General features: G+C 39.5%; 2 protein-coding genes across 4 annotated transcripts in view; one reads left to right on the forward strand and one right to left on the reverse strand.

The window, feature by feature from the left end:
- The window catches only part of alg2 (ALG2 alpha-1,3/1,6-mannosyltransferase), a 39,404-nt gene extending 20,942 nt beyond the window's left edge, over positions 1 to 18,462 (forward strand). For 2 of the 3 annotated variants that reach the window (XM_069142883.1, XM_069142884.1), the window contains exons 2-5: positions 14,024 to 14,195; positions 14,315 to 14,452; positions 14,861 to 15,028; positions 17,231 to 18,462. In XM_069142883.1, coding sequence (XP_068998984.1) covers positions 14,025 to 14,195; positions 14,315 to 14,452; positions 14,861 to 15,028; positions 17,231 to 17,971 — 1,218 coding nt within the window. In that variant the 5' untranslated portion in view covers position 14,024 and the 3' untranslated portion in view covers positions 17,972 to 18,462. Of the gene's footprint in view, positions 1 to 13,059; positions 13,247 to 14,023; positions 14,196 to 14,314; positions 14,453 to 14,860; positions 15,029 to 17,230 lie in introns of those variants that run through there. The other variant, XM_069142881.1, reaches the window with a different exon arrangement.
- Positions 9,017 to 12,831, reverse strand: sec61b (SEC61 translocon subunit beta). The gene is made up of 4 exons (XM_069142885.1): positions 12,651 to 12,831; positions 11,868 to 11,965; positions 10,586 to 10,690; positions 9,017 to 9,839 (listed from the first exon to the last, which is right to left on the reverse strand). The coding sequence occupies exons 1-4, from the start codon at positions 12,651 to 12,653 to the stop codon at positions 9,752 to 9,754; spliced, it is 294 nt and encodes a 97-aa protein (XP_068998986.1). The 5' UTR covers positions 12,654 to 12,831; the 3' UTR covers positions 9,017 to 9,751.
- Positions 18,463 to 26,334: the final 7,872 nt, after the last annotated feature.

Genomic DNA, 26,334 nt, shown 5'->3' on the forward strand with positions numbered 1-26,334 from the left:
CCTTGTAAGCAGTGAGAAAGGTTTACGCAATCCATGGAGTATAAGTTAGGGCAGTGTGTCAACACTGCAGCTGCTGCCTGCCGGGTCACAGCAAGACACTGGCTGAGAGGTTAAAGGAGTGCTGACATTTTCTGTCGGAGTATTGTGAATAAATGTACAGTTTCAAAGGGCTTGCCACAACCGCATGGGGTAATCTGACTACAAGCCCACAGCAAAAGGCAAGAAACATTCGCTGAAGGACCTCTGATATGTAAAAGTACGCAAGCATAGCGGCTATAAAATCATAAGATTCATCTAAACACAAAGTTCTGTTGGCTGTGGCTTGTATTTAGGGCTAGTTATAGTACAATATTCTTGACTAAATGCCTTGATATCCAAATTGTAATGAAATTGGAGGAATGTTTTTTAGAGCTTTCACAAAGTACATTGACAATGAGATTTTTGACAATATGAGAAATAAAATAATCATCAGTAATCTAGATATGAGGACCAAGAGGGTAAAGCCAAACATAGAACAGCTACAACAGTCTGGTAAGTTCAGAAAATTAGATCAGTTTACTGTAATACAGCCTTTAAAACTCTCTACCATATAAGCACTTCCTCTCCCTAATACACCTTCACCTGCCACAATGACGTGCACACGCTGGCTTTATACATGCAATAACCTGCCCTGACAGACCTGTTAAGAAGGAATGAATATGCCTTAGGAGCAACATGTAAATCCATCTTGCTGCAATACCCAAATCAAGCTGTCTGACAAGATCCGCTGAGGCTGTACAACATGTTAACATGTTTGTGATGTTTGATTAAAAAACAGACTATTATTTGCTTAACACATAATTTAATTCTGAAATGTGTAGGTGAGGAAAGATATGAAGTTTATAGACTCAGTAAGCCAGTGGTTCTCAGCTGATGGGTCGCCACCTTAAAGTGGATCTGCAGGCCATTTTGAGTGGGTTGCAGATGTGTCTGTGATAAAAAAAATGTTGAAGGAAAAGTAACACTTTTATTTGGAAGTGTACAGAACTCCTACTGCTGGGCTTTTATTTTTTTAAGGACATGTTTAAGCATGCACGCAGAGGTCTGCCAATGTTGACATGAAAGGAATGACCCAAAGTAAAGTTGTCACATTAGTAGTTAGCTGTCATTCAAGATAAGTCTGCCTTTTTAAGGCATGGTGTTTTACTGCACTATCATTTGTGAAATAAATTTGAATGGCTCAAAAAATTAGGGTCGCTACCATAGACTGTATATAAACGTGGACATAACTTCCAGGTCTGAAAGATGAGGCTGATGAGGAAGTGCCTTAAACTGCAATACCACAGAGTGCCGCTAGGGGTTGGGTCCAAAAAGCTTCCGGCTCCATAGACTACCATTGAACTTCACTTATGAAATACTAAGTCAATCATTTTTTCCAAGAGTCATTTTAGTGTTGTTAGCTAGTCAAAAAAAGTGGGTCCTGAGATCAGACCAGCTGAGAACCACTGCAGTAACCTGTTTACAGTTAAGACAAGACCACATAATTTGGCTTTTGACTAATTTACCTTAAAGTTGCACTAATTAATATTAATAATTATACAATTGATTAAAAACTATGGTGATGATGAACCGACAGAGAATTAGCAGCTCTCAGCAGGCAGCTGTTTTCAACAAGAAGCTAAATAAACTTAAGCTGGACCTGCCCAGCATGGCAGAGTAGTGAATGTTGACTAGCTGGTGCACCTAATGATGCATTTAGCAGCTAAAGAGCCAGCCTCAAGAGTTGGTAAAGACCAAAAAAAGCTAATAGAGAATGAATATATTAGACTTACATTCATTAAGTGAATACAAACACAACCCTAAGCCGGATGTGCAACTGACAGACGTTTTGTAATGTTTTGCCCCTAGGTGTCACTAGTTATGGCAGGTTTAAATCAGGAGGAAACTGACAATTGTTCATTTTACAAATTGTTAGGAAAGCATTTAGCTAAATGGTGAGCACCACCAGCTGAGCAGCCGAGATAGATGATGTTAAATGATTCATAGTTTAATGCATCAGTCAGCAATGAGTGATGTTATTCATTACTTTATATGAAAGTGTGATGTTCCATGTTTGTCCACCGGACATGTGATTGAAGGCTGCCCTCACTGTATGTGACGGCCTCCTTCATTCATCAGCACCGCAAAGCTCATGAAATTGTAAACCAAAAGCAATGCCACCCCAGCCTGTAGTCTGTAAGCCTGTTGGTGTGATCAGAGCGAGAAAGAGGAGCAGATATCCTGAAACCAGCATTCATTACTGAAGCATAATAAAATAATTGCCATATACCACACCTAATCCCTGCATAATATCTACAAAACTACAAAACTACACACACACACACTACACACACACACACACACACACACACACACACACACACACACACACACACACACACACACACACACACACACACACACACACACACACACACGAGTATGGCATAATTTGGACTCTTTTTGCTGCAATGTGGACTTTGATGTGCAATAATATTTGATCCAAATAAAAGCAAGAAAGCCCAGCATTGTTTTTTCGTCTCCAACACGAAGAAATGTAACAAAATATTGCAAGTATTTGCAGAGAAGTATGTCATAAAATAAACCCCAAGCATGCTCAGAATATCTCTCAGACTGCATTCGTACAAATTGTAACGAGGAACACAGTTATGTAAGAGCCAAGTGATCCCCAGATTCACTGTACAAAACCCCATGTCCCCCCTTCTGCCTCACTTCTCCATCTGTCCCCTCTGTCGGTGCCCTGGAGCGCTGCACAAGGAGTGGAAAATACAGTCACCTAAAAATACACTGCACATAAGCAACACTCTTACAACCACACACCTTTGCACACACAGGCCAAGTGTCTTTAATATTGGACAGCACAAGGCTGACACCTGAGACACTCTGAGTAGCGGTTTGCCCCCTTCACCCCACCTCCTCCCTAAATTAGTCCAGCCTTGGCCAGTGTGTCCTGAAGGGTACAGTCTGATCCACTATGCTGCAGGCTGGCAGTGGGTGGTGGTGGTTGGGGGAGAGGGGGGTGATTGTGGGGTACACATGTTTATGACATCACAGCCCAGTTGGCTCTGCATGCCAGCGGCAGTCACACGGGGCATCACCAGGCCTGACGTAGCCTCGGGGGGGAGTGTGTGAAAAGGTTGCACAGACCAATGTGTGCCGGGATTCTCCTCGTAGCACCCACTCCTACCCTCTTCATACACACACTACGACACATACACACACAAAATATTCACTCAGGTTTGACGTTTAAACTATAGTTTTCCTTATAATGCGCAGTGTGTGATCGATTTTTATTGCCATTGTTTGTGGGTAATTGTTTGTTAGTACTACAATGGACGTCACCCTATACTTGCTGTCTTCTCATCAGACAGTGTGTTTGGTTTCCTCTCCTGCTCCTTTAAAGTGTTATTCAGCTCTCATCTCTGTTTTTAGTTGAGCGTCCACATTGTTCCATCCTGTTAAACTCTTGGCATGTAGCTCAACAGACCTGTTAAATTTCTTTTGGTTTTCTCCCACCATCGACTTTTTCCACTTGTTTCCATCTTCCTTTCATTCATCTTTCTCTCTTTTTTTCTTTAACCCCTTGTTTCAGATTTTTGGGGGATTTTGGATTGGAGTTACAGTATATTAATAGAGATGTCAATTACTTTCACTATTTGACTTGTCTTTCTATTTTTAACTTCTTGTCTAATTGTTTTTCATTTCATTCCTTCCAGTCGCTTATGTTCTCAATATTCTGATATGTGCTTTCAGTTCTTTGGGAATCTGTCCTTGTTTAACTGAATGCATCCTAAACTGGATCATGTTCATTTATTGCATTACAATTCCTTTTTGTGTCACAGTTTTAATGGGCTTTTTGTTCTAGATGATCAGAATATAAAACATTTAAGTGCAGACTTCTTTTAACAAAAAAAAAAATCAAGGGGGCTTTTAGGTTTAAAGCAGTCTTCATGTTTTTGTGCTATCTGCAATAGACATCACTCACAAAACAGCCAAAATATATAATCACACATATGTGTACATGGTGACTGAGGATCTGACAACAATAGGACAGCTGAATGAAAATACAGACTTGGCATCTGTCTGGTGATATGACAATAGTTTGCCAAACACAGCTTATAAAAACATTTGAATAAACTAAAGGGTTGCCACATAATGGGGTCATTACTTTTTTTATTTAAAAACAGAAGCAATTTTTTATTTGGGCAAAAGAAGAAACAAAGAGATGCTGTGGTGCCCAGTAATGACTTGTGAATAATATCTGAAAGTAAGTCATCTATTTTGATTACTTTAAGTAGCTGAACTGGTTGTGAATGGTGCAGATAATGGCCTTGGTTTAGACGCACATTTATCTATAACTTCTAATTCTTGATAATTTAATCTTTGAGAGTTTGTACAGTATGAATACTGTAGATGAACTACAAAAATGGTTTAGATAATATCACCAAAGACCTGTGTCGATCATCACACATAATCACAATACTAAAACAAATTCCAACTTTTTTTTAGAGCTATAGTTGTTACCTATTACATATCTCCAGAGGTATACAATACAGTACGTCACAATTAATTAAATGTAATATAAACAATCGCGTGTGTGTGGCTCGCACACGTTCACAAATTCATTCTCCGTGTCTCACCTCTCAGACCCTCCTGACACACATCCACTAACAGTGACCATGTGACCTGGATAGCAGAATATAGAATCAGATTATTTTACAGTGAACAAGCTCTCACCTCTCAGATCAGACTGTGCTACTGGTCAGTGGCAATTAACCAGCTGGCTGTTACTCAAATGACTAATCACTATGTGGTCACCGGATCACAGCCACTGGGTACATTTGCTGGGTACATTTATTTAAATACTGTGCACTGGCAGTGGTGCAAGTAATGTTAGTCTGTATGAAGTGTTGACAGAACATAGCAGCAAAACAGTAGTATAACAAATACAATATTACATTTGCACAAATTAGCTATGTAGAAGTAATCTAACAATAAAATTTTGAAAATGCACTAGTTCTTAAGAATAGGCATTATGTAAGAGCTCTTGCAAGTAAAATTTGTGTTTGCACCATTTTTAATGACATTGCATAATTGCATCATAGAAATATGTTGCAGTATCCAGTATATATATATATATATATATATATATATATATATATATATATATTATTAGTATACAGGATATAAAGAGGTCAGTTTTAGCACCGCCTGGACCACCATATCATTTAAATGTGTCTTCCACATTAACAGTGATATAAGCAGTTGGGCTGGCTCCAGGAGGTGAAGGGGGTTGTCACCTCTTCGCAGGGTTCGCCATTTGATCCCCAAACTGTTCCCAGTGGTCAGGTGGCATCAGTGTGTGTCTGTGAATGTGAGAGGTGTATTTTAAGGCACTCTGTATAATGCAGCCAATATTAAAGGGATCACTTTCTAGAACATGTGCATTATCATTTGTAACTAAATCAGATTTTTTTTTTCTGTTGTAAGTATATATTTTAAATATATATGAATTTTTGCTGGATTATTTTTCTTGTTTTATTAGCAAACATTTTCATGGTAAAGGCCTGAATACCTATTCCTGCCAATGCTTTTATACGACACTGCTTTTATACGACACTGTGTTTGCTGACAGGCCTGAGTACAGCTTCCCTGCCATTTCACAGTGCAGATCCTGTCACAGGTGTCCCAGCATCCCCTCTGCCAGCCCTCAGTTTTAGGGACATCCCTCAGGATTCACTTGGTCATTGAGCGTGGATCAATTCTACCCACTGCTCCATTCATTCCACGCTTTACCAGCCATGTGATCCGCTCAAGAAAAACCAACACACACGTGTTTGACATACGTGCATGCAACACCGGGTGTCTGCACTCATCTGAGGAAGGAATATTGTAAAGGAAAGATAAGTTTCAAATCACAAGCCCTATGTTGCACCTGATTTCCTGAAAGCTGTGTTTATCTGCAGGGTGGGACATCTCAGGACATGAATGTGACGGATGGGTGAGAGACTGACACAACCTGACTTAAAGAGTGTTTTGTACCTCCATGTTAAACCACAGAGCAGCCTGTGTCATGTACAGAAAGAACATGTGACCTATTTACAGGTCTCCTCAAATGTGCATGCATGTGTGTTGATGTGCATGCTTTCCTCTCTCTATGTAAGGGACCATCCCTTGTAAAAGCGTGTGGTTTCCTCACAGGAAATGGGTTTCTGGTGAAAAAGACAGAGAGAGGAAGCGCTCTGCAGAAAGTTTCTTTTCTTTTCTCTCTGTCCCCACATCTCTCACTCCTCTCTTTCTTTCCACAAGACGAACGCCATCTCACATGTGCATGTTCGGGATGATTTATGTCGACTGCAGAGACATAGACGTCGCTTGTAATTTAACATGCACGCTCATGCATGATTACATTTTCTAATTGATCTCTTTTGATGCAGTTCTGATGTAGTGGAAATAAATATGTATCCAGACCGTTTCTATCTAATAATCTCATCTGCAGAGGTAATAAATAACTCACTTATGAATTACAGTTAGACAAAGACAAGCAGTGTTCCTTTACAAAGTTTTTGGAGACTAAATTGACTTGATAATCCTAAAAGAATGCATAAAATAGTTGTCTGCTCTTCTAAATGTCTGTTTTTTTGGGCTTTTTTAAAAACCTGAATATGTCTATAGACCTTTTAATTTCATGTTGTGCACATCACTATGAATATGAGCCACATTTTCTCTATCATTGTCTGGGAATAATATGTTTAAGTGAGTGATTTTTCTAATTTTACTGAAGGAAATTCTGCACCTATTTCAGTGAAGTGCTGCTAAGAAGCAATAGAAAATCTGCAGACAGATTCAGGCATTCATTTCAATTTGTAATGACTGATATTTCAGTAAATATCTGTCTTCAGTCACCTTATACTTACTAGGACAGGTGTTTTGTAGCAGAAAACACTTGTCTTTTTGTAGCATCTGAAGACAAGACGGACATAGAGATATAGTCCCTAGACATGACAAAGGGAGGCCTGATAGCAGGATACCATATATAACAAACTACAACCAAGCTATAGAGATGCAGGGCAAAAAAAAAAAGAAGATAATTTTAGTGCTCACATACTGGATGATTTAAGAGCATTAATGATTTGTCTGTTTGTCTAACACATAAAGGCTGAGCTCTTTAGTTGCAACAATAAGACGTTTTTATTTTTATTTCTTTAAATATCTGCCTCCTTTTTACCCCAGAGTGAATCACTGAGTTGACTTGTACAGACAGTGTCAAGAGGAGTTTGGAACTACAGGTTGCCGCAGTGTGGAGGGTCACAGCGCTGCACATGCTGCCTGGGCCTGTTTCACTCCTGAACACTGAAGGACAGCTTTGCCATGGCTCCTTCATATTTAATTGTAATGTTGAATTATTCTGGCTCAGTGCCGTGTTGTGCCACCGTGAATTGGGCCTTGGAGTTTGTGAGCGTATGCCCGTGTTTATGTGTCTGTGTGTAACAGGACGAGAGGGATGTGACAGAAGCGCCCGAGTTTGCCACGAACGCTGGACGCCTTTCGGAAAAGCAGAGCCATAGCAACAGAATGAATTAATGAACAGGACATGAACACTGTGTTTACCACAAGGCACGCACAGCACGCACACACACACGCACGCACGCACGCACGCACGCACGCACGCACGCACGCACACACACACACACACACACACACACACACACACAAACACACACACACACACACATCTGTACGAGCCATGCCAGCTGGTGGTTTCATATTCAACACAGATAGCCTGGTGATGCAGGTTGGGACAGAACTACTTCTACAGCTCCAAAACATCCAGTCAGTAGCAGTCATTACATCAATGAAAAAAAAAAAAAAAAGAAATCTTGTGAAGGGTCAAGACAGCTTAAATCAACGAGGCCAAATCAAAGAAGCTGTCTTTGATCACTTATTTTTCTTCCACTCATCTCAGTGACGTCCATATTAAAATAATTGACTCATCCTGACAAAGTTTGCGTGTGAAGCACTCGATAATCAAACAGAGGGAATGATCATGTTCAGCCTGATCGAAGACACACATGCCCCGATATAGTGTTAAAATGATTTTATTAGGTTAAAAAAAAGAAAAATCTCTCTCGGAGGATGTTTATGTACGTCCCTGAGTAAGAACAGCTTCATCCGTCGGTGTCCGCTGACCCACAGTTACTCAGAAAATAGTCTGCAGCGCCCCCTTCAGGAGTAGAAGGGAAAAACACCGGCACAAAATTCAGATGGAGTTTTAAGTGATCACACAGGAAAACCTAAATATACACAATTATCAAAGTATCTGTTTGATTTGACATCAACAGAAGGTTCAAGAAGAGTTTTTAGTATATAAAAAAAAAAGTCAAAATATTGCCCACTTTTCTTTCAGCTTTGTTCTCAAAAAGTCTAGTCACAGTGAGGAAGAAATATGGAAAGGTAACAGTTAGTACGTTTGTGCCATTCAGTATCTAGCTTATTACTTAAAAACAACACAATTATTGGTGTCTTCCTTGTTGTTAGTCTTCTGGTATTTCTCTGACACAATGGAGACTTTTTACTTTTGCCTGCAACTCAGTAAAAAAAGCAAGTGCGAGAGGTGATAAACACTACAACAGTCCGTGTTGGAGACTGTTGCCTCTGAACTTATATAGACTTACGTAAACTGAAAAATTACCTTTTATCCAGTCAACTTCAATTTAAAGCAGTTGGTATACATCTGTATTGAAGTCTAGGCTTTTCTCCTCATGTAGTTCAGATGCTGCAAGTATGTGCTGTGTAATCTTGTCAAGACCAAAACCGAGAGCCATATGACCACATAATTGGATAGTTAAGGTTGCATATAGAATGATTATTAATGTAATTTTAGGCAAAAAAGACTATTGAGTTTTAACCAAAACTTAAAACAATTAAATAGTCATTTGTTTAAGCATTAAGTGAACTGTCAATCACACTGAAACGCAACACTTGACATTTTAATTTCTATAATTTTTGTTAAAACAAACATTTGTGAATGCTTTTTGGAAAGATGTATGGCTTTCAATCGTCTGTCATGGATGCAAAAGGTTAAAAGTATAGTCACTTGTCACTGGAAATACGTTTCAGAATATTTTTCTTCTTTCAACACACAAACGGCTCGTTCAACTTCAAATGACTTGGAAAAACAAAAACAAGATTAATTTAGCAAAACAAAGTAAGGTTAAATACAAATTAAAAAACACATTGATTTTTTTTTTTTTTTTACTTTTTTTATTGTACAATATTACAATTACTTTTTGTACAAATGCTGTTAACAAAAAAAATTCAATTAGGGCTACGAGGAAAAATGTTTGCTGGGGGGTCTGAAAACAACAATGTCTTTGGGCACCGCACTGAATCTTCATGCGGCAGTTGAGGGAACATGCTGCTGCCGCTTGGAGGGACAGGCACACACACAGACGTCACATCTGAGGTGGGTCAGCATGTCCTCCTCCCATTCACCCCCATCAAATGTAAAAATACAGAGAGATGAGAGGATGCAACAAGGTGGTTACCAAAAGTCAGATGAAGATCATGTCCTGAAAATGGTCACAAAAATCCAATTTGTGTGTTGTAGTGAGAGTGGAGAAGGGAACTGGGAGCGTTAAGGTTGTTGTTTGGTCCAGGTCCAAAGAGTTAAGAAGCCGAGGTGCAGAGTCAGAGGTCACGAGGTGGGATTTTACGAGCGGGTGTACTTCCCCCAGATGTGAAGCATGAAGACCGAAGCAATGAACAGCAGACTCATCACCAGCACTGGCACTGGGCCACTGTCACAACAATGAGACACTGATTAATACCCAGATTACAACACAAAATCTCATCATTTGCTGTAACCCCAAACAGAGCAAGAGTCTTCGCGGAGAGGCTGATTTTATTGATGAGCTTTGGAAACAAGGAGGGGCTCTCATCTCTGAAGGAGGCTCTGAGTGGGGGGGTGGGGTGGAGGAGCGCATCGCTAAGTAGCAGCATTGCCATGCCAACCATCTCCTCCGTGGACCCCTCCTCGCCCTGTCAGAAGGCTGTAATTGAGTTGACCTTTCAGAGAGGATCCTTTAATGAAGCTTTGAGGCCGGCGTCTAACGCAGGAACAAACCCGCACTCGATATACAGCACTGTACGGCGAGTCTGCCCTCCTTCGACTGCTGGAGAGACGCACTCGATAACCACCACAGCACCATTGATCAACCATGACCGGCTATGGCCAGGAGACAGGACGCCTTCTCTAATATCAGAGGCGAGGATGTAGTTGAATATAAGTTTGAGGTTGACAGTTTTTCCTAACACTCATAATTATGTGTGTGTATATAGACACACACTTTAATCAGGCTGATTTACAGCTCATACATGTGGTCACGTCCGCCTAATTTCTGACCATTAAACACCCCAAGTATCGGAAATACTGAGGATTAGTGTATTTGTAAGTGGCCACAAGTTAAAATGTCAAACTTTTTCTTTTCTTTTTTTTTTTTTGCCGAGTGTGTAGATACAACTGCTTTATAGGATCTGTACTTACACTTTGAGCCCTGGTGAGTCTTCAGTGTAGAAGCGCCACATGCCACCAGTGCCTGCCGATCCTGTGGTCCTGCCACCGCTGCGTGTACCGCTGCTGGTAGCTTTCCTGTGGAACACACGCATAAAACAAACCGTTAAATATCAACCATTGAAATGCCTCCTTCGTAAATTATAACAAGCTTGCTTTATAGAGCAATTGTCAACATGTTGCAAAACCAAAATTTCATCAGAATTTCACAAAATGTACATGATAAACTTTGCCAACTTAAAACTATCTTGTGCTGATTCAATTTGAGCCATTGGTAAGAAAAAAAAAGAAAAAAAAACAGTAACACAAGATACTCAAGAGTGCAATTCCAACTACAGTAGCTGGTGATAAAAGAGCAGATTGATTCATGGCTGCTGCACTCATGTGCTGAAATTAAATAGAGGTTAATGAGGTAATGAAGAGGGGGGTAGTAGTGGGTAATAATGAGAGAGAGGAAACAGTGAGCCTCTGATTACACACTGATTAAACTCACAGCACAACATCTATCTGCTCTAATCTAGTGAGGGTGCACAAAAACTAGAGGGGAGGGCTATCTGAAAAATCATCAATCACTCCTCACAGTTTGATGACAAGAGCAGGCAAGGTCAACGCTGAGAGTATTTGGAAAGTTCTAATTGGGAGTGCGCACGAGCTAAGCTTTAACCCTCCTGTTGTCCTCGGGTCAAAATGACCCGCAGCTGTGTTCAACCAAGTTCTATTTTATTTCTATATATTTTTTTATTTTTTGGGGATAATTGGTCATCATTCTTTAAAGAAACCCTCACAGCCTCCTTATCACCAACGATCCCCAAAAAATATGAAAATAAAATAGAACTTGGTTGAACACAGCCGCGGGTCATTTTGACCCGAGGACAACTGGGGGGTTAATGTTTGACGTAAATTTCTAAATGTTTAAAAGCTACTTCTCCATAGTAGTGTCTCATAAACAAATTGAGTGACAAAGACATTAAGATAATTAGTAAGGTGCTGGGTCATTGCACATTATCCTACAAAGGATATTCCCTCGTTTGATGTATTAATGATGGAGGAAGAGCGCTCTGTCTAACACCTGCGCTGAACTGGACAGAGGTTTGAATGATGCGTCATACGGACTCCTCATCAGGAGACCCTTCACGGCCTTTTATCTGTCCTTCGTCTCACTGTAGTCCTTATTTATTACTGTATCCGTCAGCTTTGGGGGGGGGAGAGCCCGTTTGACAAGTACAAGTTTAGTGGTCTGTTAATGAGTGTGTACCTCTGTCTGACTGTTGAGCCTGCTGCCCGGGGGGCCACTGTCTTGCTGGGGGAACGGCTAGACGCCCCAATGTTGGTGGCACTTGCTGCTGGTCCAGGCTAGAAGAAAAACGGTTTTATGACATATAAACAGGATTCAACGTCACTACTTCTTTCTTACAGCCCATCACATCGCTGTCACTTCCTCACACACAAATCACAACTACGGTCAACCTATGACATAACATATAACATAACAATGTTGTCTGTGTTTCTTGGTTGTTTGTATATAATATGTATAGATATATACTGTACATACTGTACATTTTATATTTTATACTGCTATTTTATTGCTTTTTATTATTATCTTATTGCTTCCTGTATGCTGCTGTAGCGAAAAAAAAAAGTTTCCCTTAGGGATTAATAAAGTAACTACCTAAACCTAACATTTAGATAAGGAGATCTAACAATGAAAAACAAGCTTACATTTATTTAACTGTGAACTGTGCGGCGTGTTTATGTCACGGACTGATGGCGAAGGCCTTCACCGAGAGTGTCTGCGGGGTAACCTTTCACATCTGGTGGCAAGGCTTCACCTAACGTGTTCACGTATACGTACATAATTAATCAAATCGGAGACGGGCCGACTTAAAATTTGAAATGCGGGACTGTTTGAATGGCAACATACAGCCACGTCCACAGATGATGAGCGAACAGATGGCGAAAGGTTAGCTCGGGACGAAATGAGTGCAACGGAGCTGCTTCAGCGGCAGTAACAGTTTCAGATGGGAGCTGAGGATCTTACCATTTTGTTGTGTTTGTCCCGATGCGAGATGAAAACCTGAGCCCCTCTTCGAGATGATGTCCACGTCCAATAAACAGCAGACAGTCGATGTGTGAATTGGTCAAAACTTGAGAAGAGAGCCCGCAAAGCTGACGCCAGTCTAAAAAGGACACGACTGCAGACCACAAGACCAGTGGAGGCGACCGACTACAAGCCTGACCGGCTGATCGCTTTCAACACAAACAGATTGAACGACACGGTATCCGAGGAGCTTATATTTTTGATCATTTTAGCTAAGCGTATTTTTTTAAATGATGTAATTTTTTTTTACTGTCATAAATTCATGAACGAACCTGTACATTAATTGAAAGGCATAAAATTGAACCACCTTGTCTCTGAAGGAGACGTGTCTCACAGGAAGCGCGCCCGTCAACATCTGAGGAAACAGACGCCATTGTGTTTCAAAATTGAAACGCGATGAGCTTGAGACAAATAGTGGATTTGAGCCAAAATGGCGTCCGAACGGTAGCTTTTCATGACAGTTCTCTCCTACTGACAGCTAAACGAACACAATCAGAAGTTTCCGAGCTTGGACAGGGTATTGAAGAGATCCAAAGGTAAACATAACTGTATTATAATTAAATTGTAAATGTGGGGTTCGGTTACAAAGACTTGTTAGGCTCTAAAAAAAAAAACCGGCTCACAATTGTATTCGCTCGTATCAATGAACATATGACTGTCGCTGGAGACACAGACAGCTTTCTAAATGAAAAGTCTCTTTGGTGTTGTTGCTGTCAGTGGGACAACTAGTTATTGGTCTCACAGGTTTCACAATTAAATCGCAGAGTACTTTGTGTCAACGAGGGTGGTTTGCAGAAGATGTAAGTGTATTTTCTGTTAAGTAAATGGTCTTCAAGTGCTTTCAGGGGTAAAAGTTATGAAGTATGTCACAAATCACAAAGAGTAATTCTTTAAGTTAGTCAACAATGCAGTCCTGAAAAGTTTCCTTCTAGGCACCAAAGTGGATTCACGAATCGCAGGTTCCTTTTGATTGAGAGTTGTTGTTGTTGTTGTTGTTGTTGTTGTTGTTGTTGTTTTCATCAGCATCAAGTTTTAGATTGTTTGAATGCCTCAGAAAATGAATTCACTCTTTCATTTATCTTACAGGTTCGTCTGAAAATATTAGCCTTTACCTACTTATTTTTGGCATTATTTGTACTCTTTTGGCTTCCTGTGCTCACGGTCAGACTGACGTCTGTGTCATTTCACATTATGTAGTCATTTTGCATGTGTTCTACTGTGTTTACCTCGTCTGTAAACGACCTTTGTCTTTTGGAGAATTTTTTTTTTTTAATTCCAAATTAAATTTGATCTTTATCCATTCTGGAATGCAGGATGTCACGGGTGGTGTTTCTCCATCCAGACCTGGGTATTGGGGGAGCAGAAAGACTGGTGGTCGATGCTGCTGTGGCCCTGAAGTCTCAAGGCTGTAGCGTTCAGATCTGGACGGCTCATCACGACCCAACGCACTGCTTCTCTGAGACCCTGGACTCGGACCTGCCCGTGGTGCGTTGCCACACGCCTCACAACGTAGTAGTGTACTTCAAAGATAAAAAGAAAAAAGAACACAGTTTAATATGTGACACACACGCATGATTTAATTGTTTATATTATTCTTCCAACAGGTATGTGTGGGTGACTGGCTACCCACCACTGTTTTTGGCTATCTGCATGCCCTGTGTGCCTACCTGAGGATGATCTATGTGGCCCTCTACCTGGTCTTCCTCAGCGGGGTGGAGTACGATGTCGTCTTCTGTGATCAGGTAATTTGTGTCTGATTGATCGTCACTCATTCAGTTTCCTCTGAGTCGTCTGTGTCTCATAACTGCCTTTTGGTCTCAGAGAATATATTCCATTGTTAACAGTGGTCCGTCTTCTTTTTCGTGTTACACCCTGTTAGGATACCTTAACATGAAAGGGACACTCCTAGCTTATTTTTTTCCACACAAATACACGCAGGTGTCACTATTCTGTCTTGCACATAAGTTGAATTCCGAATTCATATGTATGTGTAAACGTTCAGCTCTCATTTTAGAGTTGTCTGTTTGCTATAATCTATCTCCATATGTGTGAAATTACTCTGAACAACAGCTGTAGAAGGGACACTATATGTCAAACCTTAAAGCTGCCAGAGGGTAAACTTTTCTTTTTTTTTTTTTCTTTGACCCTAGGTATCGGTGTGTATCCCGGTGCTGCGACTGTCCCGGCACAGGAAGAAGGTTCTGTTCTACTGTCACTTCCCAGACCAGCTGCTGACCCAAAGGAAGTCGGCCCTGAAGAAGCTTTACCGTGCTCCTATTGACTGGCTGGAGGAACGCACCACTGGCATGGCTGATATGGTACGTAAAGGTGGAGGGTGTGAGGCCGGGTCAAAGAACGTGGTCTGCTTACAGGACAAGGATGTCATATTATGTCATTAAGATTAAATAAAGGGTAAGGAATACTAGCCAGGGAGCAAAGCAATAAAACCAAAGCACATAAATTAAGTACAAAAATGACGGACATAAATTGGGAGACGTTCAACATAACTTTTAGCCCCTTTTATACCCTTACTACAAGCACCCTGAAAATGCCCATGTGGAGGGTTTTGCTATGAAATGCTGTCTTGTCTTTTGCACAGATTAGAGAATAACCAGAAGGTCCCGCCTGTGGAATGCAGGATGAGTTTGCAGGAGAGCCCGGGGCTGAACCTGTGCATGTGCTGTAGGAAATCACTAAACTATTAAAATTTATTTTTTAAACTAATAGGATAATAAGATTCCGTTTCACCATATCACATTAAAGCCTTGCTGCTGCATTTGGACACCTTTTTGAACCATGGAAAGTTCTCAAAGATGATTGAAAAGCCCTACCAACAAAGTACTTTAAAAACCTGTGCGCTGATGAGAATTGGTGCTGTTTTAAAGGCAAACGGAGGTAGATGGATAGACAGACAGACAGACAAATAGATCATACTGTAAATGAAGCCAGACTGATACTGACATTTTTGGGGCTCATGGCAATACCGGTATTGGGAAGTAAAAGATATTGTTATATTGATTGACCGAAATATGGTTATCAAACACTTGTGAAAACGATATGTGATGGAGTCAGGATATTTTGCAGTTACAGATAAAGGTTGTCGTGCAAAATGACATCAGTGCATTGAAACAGTAAACTTCACTGGGAATCATAAGTGTGGTGCTGCTGGAGCGCACCGGAACGATGCGTCACCACTTTTTTTTCTTCGAGTGAGGAAATAAAGTGTTCGTGGCTCTCTTGGACCAATTGAAATGAAGTTACATTTACACAAGTGCTTGAAGATCCCATCATTTCTAAATCACATTTTATGCATTTTATGCAATAGAGCCAATAATAACAAACGGAGACAGCATCCTTTCATTTCTTGACAAGGCTTTCGTTGTGAAACTTATGCAGGCACCTGTTGTCATTGAAATTGGATAATCACACTATAGGTGAGTCAAATCCAGAACTGTTGAAAACAGCAGGATTATATTGTAGACTTTATTAAATTAGCAATTAGCAAAAGCAATTGAAATATGTTGGCTACATTATTGACTATTGTATGTACAATTACCTCCAAAGTTCCAAAGTATCAGACAATAGAATTTGCCAGCCTATTAATCAATAGGGCTCCAATAAGGGGCTTGTTTTTGTAAACATGAATAGCTGTACATTGAATATACAGTTTGTACATGTGGTAAAAAGTTTATACAGACACAGCCAGAAGATTAGATAAATAAAAGTCCCTCTGAACAGTATGTCCTCCTCATGGTGGAAAAAATATTGACTAGATTCTGACTTTTTTGTTTACTTTTTATGACATTGTTTTTTTTATTTTTTATTTTTAAAGCATCCTCACTTTACTTTTAGAGCCTGAAACCTTTGCACAGCACTTAAAACAATAAGTCAACAATGAATTATTGAATAAATAGAAAGTCTTTAAAAGCGAGAATAAAAAAGTAAGTGCACCACTATGGCACTCTGGTGATGTGGACACAAATAATTACAAGGCACTTTAATTTTCTAGTTCTGTTAAAATTATTTTATTGTTTGTGGAACATGTTGATGAGCTGCTTTAATCTCATATGCATAGGGCAGTAATGCTTGTCTGTTTGACTGTAATAACCATTTTATTGTAGCTTATAACATAGAAACAACAGAACTACTTTCTTACTAATGTATTTTTTTCTGTGTGGGAAATATAATAAAGTTGTTTGTAGTTAAGAAACAGACGGGCCTCCTCCCAAATAGTTTTACTAAAGCTCTAGTGTGACTGCATACATTAAAATACTAAGTGTTTTTTTTACTTGAAACAGTTTGAATAAACCACAGTGATCATTTAAAATATCCAGGATGATCTCCACAGGCAAGCTGTTGTAAAAGCTCAGGGCCCTGATAGAAATGAAATGACATTTCGATTTTAGTCTAGACTTTAGGATAATCAAAGACCTCAGGCTGCTGCCCAGCTCACAAGGAATTAAAACACCTGTGATATATGCGAGATCCTTGTGAACTAATCTCTCTGTACTTCCTCTTAGATTCTGGTAAACAGTCAGTTCACCGCAGGCATCTTCAGGGAGACCTTTTATAGTCTGCGCAGAGTCCAGACAGATGTCCTCTATCCCTCCCTCAACACGCGTACCTTTGACCAGCCGTCCACCGAAGCAGAAGGCCTGGAAGGGCTGCTGCCCGAGGGAACCTCCTGCCTGTTCCTTTCCCTGAACCGATATGAGAGAAAGAAGAATTTGGGCCTGGCTCTGGAGGCTCTGGCAGCCCTGAGGAGCAGCCTCCCTCCAGGCAAGAGCGCAGGTATTCACCTGGTGGTGGCAGGGGGCTACGATGACCGAGTTACTGAGAACGTTCAACATTACACTGAGCTGAAAGAGCTAGCAGCGCAGCTCTGCTTGGAGGACTGTGTCACTTTTCTGCGTTCCCCCTCTGACTCACTGAAGGTGGCGCTGCTTCGGGGCAGCGTCGCGGTGCTCTACACCCCCAGCAGAGAGCATTTTGGGATCGTTCCTGTGGAGGCCATGTACTGCTGTTGCCCTATTATCGCTGTGAACTCTGGGGGCCCGCTGGAGAGCGTGGCAGACGGGGAGACGGGCTTCCTGTGCGAGCCCACAGCTGAGGCCTTCTCTAAGGCCATGGTGAGGCTCGTTGGGGAGCCGCACCTCCGCAGGGACATGGGACAAGCTGGGAGGAGGCGGGTACAAGATAAATTCTCTCTTCAGGCCTTCTCAGACCAGCTGTATGGGTACATTTTCAAGCTGAGCCAGTGATATGAAGGCTGGAGGAGATGCAAGAAAAAAACCAGGGGGGATGTGGGAAAAAAAAAAAAACCGACCCTCTACTGAACTGTGAAACCGACTGTGTAGGACTGCGGTCTGGAGAGAGTTGATGTCTTCTAACAGAGGATGTATGTGTATATGTGCAGAGAGTTGTGTGTGCGTGAGGGAGGGTATTATGAGGACTTAGAGGACAATTAATCAGCATTCCCCTGGAGGGGTTGCTGAGATGGGAAAAAAGGACAGAATCTCTCTACCAATTAAGAAAAGAGTAACGAGTTTACCTATCCTATCTCTTGAAAAATACCATCCCTACAAGTGTGTGTGTGTGTGTGTGTGTGTGTGTGTGTGTGCGCGCGTGTGTGTGTGTGTGTAGTGGCAAGGCAACCGAGAGCCTCACAAATGAGTCTACCAAAAGGATTGATTGTTAGGGTGAAATCTTTTGCACTGTGTGTATGTGTTTCTCTTTACTACAGTGGTCTTTGTCTTTGTGTGTTTTTGGGGGGGATGATGAAGAAGAATGTAGTTATCACCATGTGCCATCATTCTCAGATCGATAAACGGGATGCTTTTCACTACTTCCTGTCCGCCCAGAGCTTTGTTCCCCCTCTTGCATTCAGAAGACGCTGGCCTGTCCATGACTCTTGCTGCTGCGTGGAGGTTATTAGTAGATGATAGAAAGTGTTTGGCTTTATTAGAGGTCTGGCTGATGGGCAGTGTGCCTGTGTCTGGGTCATTATCAATGAGGAGAATAGCAGAAGGTCATTGTGTCTGCGCGCTGGCCTCCTCAGCCTTCCTGCTGTATAGAAATGTTCTTATTGACATTCCTGAAGTCTTAATAAACAAGAGGACACATAGTTTCCTGAGTCTTGTGGAGTTTGCTTTGTCGGTAAGTTCTTTTGGCCTTTAATAGAGTTAGCAAAGTATTTTGTGGGTGAGCACGGAGGCACAGAAACATTGCTAATGCTGCAGACTGATCTGATTGTGCCTTGAGTTGTTAAATGAAGCATTCTCAGACAAGGCAACAGCAAAAGAGTTTTATTTTGCTCACTAACAAAGGCAGTGTGGCAGATGTACGCAAAAAGCAGCACAGAAGATCTCAAGTTTCTGTCTCCAGCCGCTGCAGCATTATCATGTGCAGATTCAGAGTTTTATCCATATGGGCTTCGTTCTTTTTCTTAAAGGGAATCTAAAAAAGAGAAGATAATAGGAACACTAATTTATAGGTATAAATATAGATTATTTTCATTAACACTTAATCTGCAGATTATTTTTTCAAATAATCATTTGTCCCATAAAGAAATCAGAAAACATAAAAAAAAAAAGGCCATTCACAATATCCGAGAGCACAAAATTGCATCATTCAATTTCTTGTTTTGTTTGAGCATCAGTGCAAATGCTTAAATATCCAAATTGATATATCTGTAATTCCAAAAATGTTGCAAATTGTCATTAAATGTTTGATATTTGTGTTTAAAAAAAGGACTAACAATTAATCAAGTATCAAAATAGTTGCTCTTTGATTCTTTTTTCAATCTGCTATTCATTTTCCAATCAGTTATCAATTATAATATTGCAGCTCTACAATAACACGTTATTTGGTTACAGATCTAACACCACTCCACTGAATCACTCGCACCCACCTGGTTGCACACAGTGTAGCCGTACTGAAAAAACGTGCAAAATGCTCACTGTTGATGTTCACCAGGTCGTATTTGAACCAGCACCTTTTGAGATGGAACCAGGTTGTATTTGAACTCTTGGTGAGGTAAAAAAGTCAAAGACAAAGAAGTCTTACTGAAATAATTGTCTAATAGTTTGAGGTGTCAGAATAACCTTAAAAAAATAAAAAAAATAAAATCTAATGAAGTGCCCAGTACTGAAATATTTATTTAAAAATAAATTTCAGCTTTTTACCTTCCACCGCAAAATGAATAGCATCGCCTTGTCGAAGCATAAACACCCCAAAGAGACAATCCTAACCACGGGTTCAGGAGCTCAGTCAAGTCTCCAATCTCTGCTGTGGACACACTCTGATCAACCTCAGGAGAAAAAGTTAAAACAGAGCACTATATCTACATTACCCTTCTCTCTTTTCTCTTAAATTACTCACTCAGCTTAAATAAAAAGAAATTGATATTAATACTGAAAAACATGGGGGAGGTTGGGGGATGGGGGGGAATCAGGATGGACATACAATTTTAAAATTTGACTGTTAACTTGAAACTAGTGAAAACTATTTATAAACAAACCTGCAGCCCAAAGTGGTTCAAAGAGAAGAATAACAGCACAGACAGTTTAGCAAGACATAAAAATCCCAATGATAAAACAATAAAATGTTGAAAATACAAAAAGTTAATCAAATGCAAAAGATAAGGAAAAATATTAATGTAAAAAAAAAAAATGCCTTAGATTTAAAATCTGCCAAAAAATGACGAGGTACCTGAAGTGAAAGCCAGGCAAAAAAAGATATTGCTTAAGTTTCTTTTAAAAATGTCTTTCAGATCGTTAGACAGATTCAACATATATTAAAAGTATATTTTTCTGTGTCATTCCTCCTGTTTAAAATCAAACCAAATTATACATTAAATTAGAGCTATAGAAGTTTTCTTAACATGTGTCTCCAAAAGTACTCTGGAAAATGTACCTGTTTATACCAGCTCTCATACTGAAGAACATTGCCAGCAAACCCAAACTCACACACACCTGAACACAACTGTAAGTATTCCTATTCATTTTCTGGATCTTTTAAATATTGCTCACCTGTCACCATGTCATTTGGGAAAAAATGTTGCTCCATTTTCCTAAAATGTCCACAGTTGCTGTGGGTTGAAATCAACCGTTAATGTTTAAACACCTTTATTAGTTCTAGATAGCCTTGATGTTAACTATTAATCTAATATGAGTTCTATTATTTTATCAAGTTCAGACTGACACTGTGAGCCTCAACCACGTTAACAAATATTTGTCATTTGTTTCAGTTTGTGGAAGTTGTGCGTTTCACCTGCATTGAGTTTTCAATTCCCATATCTCTTATTGATTCAGACATTTCTTTAGAGTCAATCTCACAAGCTGAAAAGCAAAGAAACCAACAGCGATACCACTTGATTTTCAGAACTACAAATTATTTGTCCCCGTAGGTCCAATTAGTGCTGGTGGCCATGGTTTAATTTTAAATAGATACTAAGGTTTAGCATGTGGAATATCACAGGGGTGCAACTCAATTCAATTTAGCCTGTTTGATGTTTGCAAATAGAATAAGATATATAATTTAATTTGATATTCAGGATCTGTTTGGTGTAAAGAAATCTCTGTTACACCGCAGACCTTTGATTGGTCATTGGTTGTTTGATTTGTTGCTGCTGGTTGATAATCGGACAAATAATTAACATTCAAAATACAATATTTTGAAGTCCATTTTAAAAGTAGTATTAAGCAATTTACTATTTGAGGTTATATTAACAAAAGCAACAAATCTCAGTCCCGAATTTAAAAGATAAAATATGATGAACACGAAGAATAAATATTGTGAGTCAGTAAACATTTTGTGCTAAAAACATTTTATGACATTATGTTATTACAGCGTGACTCAGCTCTGATTTGAGTAAATCGAGGTATTTCCTTCATGACCTAATGAAAACCACAATTCTGTTATTTTGAAAAAATTAACCCAATATGCTGAATTTTCATACACATACGTTTTTATGGATTAAATAATACGTGTATTAGGGTTGACAAATATGTTGGGTTTTTTTTACATCCTTGAAACGCAATTACAAATACAATTCTGGACACAATATACTGAATCTGCATTTATTGTACATTTTAAAAGTAAAGAAGAAGACAAAACACAGAAAATTTGAAGAATGCTAAATACTAATTGGCCAAGAATCAAAGCGGAAGAGCGTGTCTGTTTTCATGCAGTGTTTCCACATGCAGAGGTATTAAGAGCAGATGAGGAGGAGGGTGTTGCTGCAGTGATTTAGGGCCCCTGCTAGGCCAGATGATAAAAAGGTCCTGTGGAGCCTGTAAAGGAGGGGAAAGATGCACAAACAAACACACACAGCAGTAAACACTCAGCATGCTCCGTTCAGTGTAAATGTGTCCCACTTTACTTCCGATACAGAAAGACGGTTTCTGAGGTCTCTTTTCCGTCTCCTCACTCTTTAAAGAAACTGTCTTCAACTCAAAGTTGTGAAAGAAGAACTGATGTCCCTTAACTTCCATTCACCCGAACCTCCCCCCTCTCTCTGCCCTGTGGTGGGGTGGTTATTGAGATCACGGTGTGTCTGAGTGGCAGTGATAACCGGTACCCAGGTGCCACTGGCACATGGTGTTTAATTAATTAATGAGACCGCGGGGTTGGTTTTTCTAATTCCACCTTGCCGGCACCGGGGTGTCGGGGAGATAGCCCTGAAATGTTTAGGCGTGTGTTTTCAGGCGAGGGAACGAAAGATGTATGTGGGAGTGTGTGCGTGTTATGGGTGTATATCTATTTTGTTGGCAGTTTGGGAGCTGGTTTCCTTGTTAGTGGAATATTAAACATGTATGGAATATTTTTACTCTGACTTTTAATCATGCCTTGTGATTGGGAGTTAATCATAGGCTAAATGAAGCTGATGATGAGAGTTAGTGTTAATACATCAATTTTATTTTATTTTTTTTCCTCCTACACGTACACTAACCAGGTCATGTACTCATTGCCCTGAAAAACAGAAGTGATAGTGTTTGGTTTGCGTTATGGAAACAACTGGATGATATCAAGGTAAGATAGTATTCTTTTAATGCAATCCACATGAAAACAAAATTATGTCTCAATTCAATTCCATAGAAGCTGCAGAGCAAGAATAAGAAAGTAAAATTACAACCCCGCTGTGGCACGGTGTGTAAAATATAAATTAAAACGGAATGTAATGATTTACAAATCACATAAACCAATATTTCATTGCAGATAGGCTAAAAACAACCGATCAAATGTTGAAACTGAGAAATTTTATTGTTTTATAAAAAATATATGCTTATTTTCACTTCTTTTTACAACACTCTGTAAACATTTGGGAACTGAGGGGAATGGTTTCTAGAGTTTTGGAAGTGAAAAGTTGTTCTATTATTGCCTGATCAACAGTTCAGGGTTTCCTTTGTCATACTTTTCATTTTAATAATGCACCAATTTCTTTTTAAATTGGAGACATTTCTACACTACAGGCAGGCCAATTTAGCACCCGCACTCTTCTATTAGAGAGTGATGCTGTTTAAACACATGCAGAATGCCGTTTGGCATTGTTTTTGGTGAAATAAGCAAGGTCTTCCCTGAAAAAGATGTCGTCAGAGTGGCAGAATATGCTGCTCCAAAACCTCTATATATCGTTTAGCATTCATGGTTCCTTCCCAGATGTGCAAGCTACCCATGCCATGTGCACTAAGGCATCCCTGTACAGTCACGGATGCTGGCTTTTCAACTGAGTGCTGATAACAAGCTGGATGGTCCCTCTCCTCTTTAACCTTGAGGATGCAGCAGCCACGATTTCCAAAAAGAATCTCAAATTTTGATTTGTCAGACCACAGGACAGTTTTCCACTTTGCCTCAGTCCATTTTAAATTAGCATGGGCCCAGAGAAGGTGGTTGTGTTTCAGAATCAGTTGTCACCAGCATTTGTGGATGCAGTGATGAACTGTGTTCACAGACAATAGTTTTCGGAAGTGTTTCTTAGCCCAGACTGATTTCCACTACAGATTTGTGTCTGTTTTTAATGCAGTGCCGCCTGAGGGCCCGAAGGTCACAACCATCCAATATTGGTTTTCAGTCTTGTACATAGTGTACAGAGATTGTCGCCAGATTCTCTGAATCTTTTAATGTTATTATGTACCATAAAAAATGAAAACATTATTCTAAAATGTTAGCATTTTTTTTACTGTGCAATTTTCACAGAATATTGAACCTCTATCCATCTTCACTGCTGAGAGATTCTGCCTCTCTGAAATGCTCTTTGTATACCCAATAATGTTATTAATCTGTTGCTAATTAACCTAATTAGTTGTGAGGTGTTCCACCAGGTGTTTATTTTTTTCATCTTTACACAACTTTTCCAGTCTTTTGTTAAATCTGTCCCAACTTTTTTGAGACGTGTTGCTTGACATCAAATTTAAAATGAGCACATATTTTTCATAAAACAATTCAATTTCTCCATTTCAACATTTTATATGTCGTCTTTGGTGTATTTGCAATTAAATATGGGTTTATGGGATTTGCAAATCATTGCATTCTATTTTTATTTACATTTTACACAACGTCCCAACTTTTTCGGAAAGACATTCGAGCTCCAAGAAGCTACTGGTGATTTATCAATCATTATCACACCAAAATATGTAATACACCCGTCAGTCCACTAGAGAATACAGAGTCAGTGTTATGTTTTACCTCGCATAGGCATGAAAAGCAAGGTCCTGTTTAGGCATTCAAAACCACAACGTAAGAGTTAGGAAATGATTATGGCTTGTAAGTAATCTTACACAAGCGAAATTAGACACATCACGTAACTTATCTCATTGGTGACCTTGCATTTATCAGCTTTTGGCCTCTTTAGTTATGTGATTTTAGAATATATAGTACACATGTAAATTACCATGATTACTAGCAAGGCCTACACAAAGTATTGTTTACATTTTTTTTTTTTACAAAACAGAATTCACAGCAAGCAACATTACAATCACAGTTTCTTAATACTTTTAACCACTACAGTATTAAATTAAGTTGCTTTCTTCTGTCATTTATAGAGCAGATATACTAAAAAGTTAAGAAAGGCAGTTTCATTGTGCAGCAACTGGGCACATCTGTACCATAAATCCCTTGTGCCCCATTTAGAAGTTTTAGTATGCGTTTGTACAGTACAGTAATGTAATAAATAATGTACAATATTAACAAAAAAGGGAGATTTCTAATCCAATTCGCTGTGGATACACAACATAACAAAATTAATTTAAAATGCGTCTCTAATTTTAACCTATCAATAACATTGAAGGTTGAACATGCATTGAATGATCAGTTTTAATCAGGCATCAATTGAGAGACAGTCCATAAACAAAACAAAATTAAACAAAAAAAGCATCTACAACATAATATATTCCTCATTTTTCTGCGATGCATGAAGATGCAGCAGTGTAATGTAACACAGGCTTCCTCCTCACTCCAAATATTTAAACATTTTACACCCGACGCAGGAGGAGTTTTACTGTTGGAGAAATGCAGCAAGGAGAAAGAGCTTCCCTGGTCATGAATGACAGAATATGCTTCAGCAATAGAAAACCTGTATTTGTATTCACAGCTCATCTTTAAGAGCTGTTTTACATGGTTCATGTTAGCAAATTATGTATTTCATACTTTACTGCTTCCATAAACTACTCAAATATATTAGCTTATGCATCATAAATGTTACCACTGCACAACTCTTATACTCACACACTGGCAAACAGTCTTCAAAGCTGATATCACAAATGAAAGGAATGATTTACTAAAGCTCCATAAAACTCTTCTCTCTGTGGGCAATCACAATAAAACATCTATAATCTGTGCTGGTGAAATATTATAGATAGGGTCTATAAAAATAGCTTTATGGCCCAGGAAAGAGAAGCATTATGTTCTATCATGTATTTTGTGGTTTGAAACATCTTATAGCTTAAAGACAAACGAGTCCATAGATTTCAGACATCAAACATCATCTAATTCGCAGGAGGTTATCAATAAAAGTGTTAGGAGTCTTGGTTCAGATCTAAAGTTATGAGAAAATGTTCAGCAGCATTGACGATGTATCATCAGATCAGAAACAACACAAGTTAACATGATTAAAAAACAAAACAAGAATATGATTAGATTGTTATCATAGTTTCCGGAGAGCAACTGTGTGCTTTGAATGATTACTGTTAATTCTGTCAAATTGTTACCTGGTTTTTACCTCACTCTATCTCATATCAAAAACAGGCAGTTTCCCATGATGGTTATTAATCCACAGTTTGAACCTTTAACACACATCAGGACTATTTGCACACTCTCACAGCTCAACCTCAACCAATAATTATAAATCCACTCCACAACTGGTACTGCAAACCCTCCTTGCTGTTTGGTAATGAAGATAATCTCCGCAGTGGTGTCAGTGTTTCAGCCAAACCACCTACTGAACTATTTACCGACTGTGAACCACTTTTGCAGGCAGCTCCTTAAAAACTTTAAAGGTTAACTGGACTCAAGAGGGGAAACAAGTATTATAACAGTGGGTACCTGTGACTTCATGGAATCTTGCTAAGGTTGCTAGGCAACCAGGTGGGATGCTGGAAAGACATGCTGGATGGACGGATAGTCCAGG

The sequence above is a fragment of the Embiotoca jacksoni genome, unplaced genomic scaffold, assembly GCF_022577435.1.
Source record: "Embiotoca jacksoni isolate LCO1_2020_lvr unplaced genomic scaffold, fEmbJac1.0.p SCAF_11, whole genome shotgun sequence".
Taxonomy (NCBI): domain Eukaryota; kingdom Metazoa; phylum Chordata; class Actinopteri; family Embiotocidae; genus Embiotoca; species Embiotoca jacksoni.

Bases quoted from the DNA above. Each gene is read 5' to 3' on its own strand.
- sec61b (XM_069142885.1), bottom strand. The intron at 10,691-11,867 runs GTACACACTCAT...TGTGTTCCACAG, and splicing joins GGCTCAACAGTCAGACAGAG to GAAAGCTACCAGCAGCGGTA. The intron at 9,840-10,585 runs GTAAGTACAGAT...TTGTTGTGACAG, and splicing joins GACTCACCAGGGCTCAAAGT to TGGCCCAGTGCCAGTGCTGG.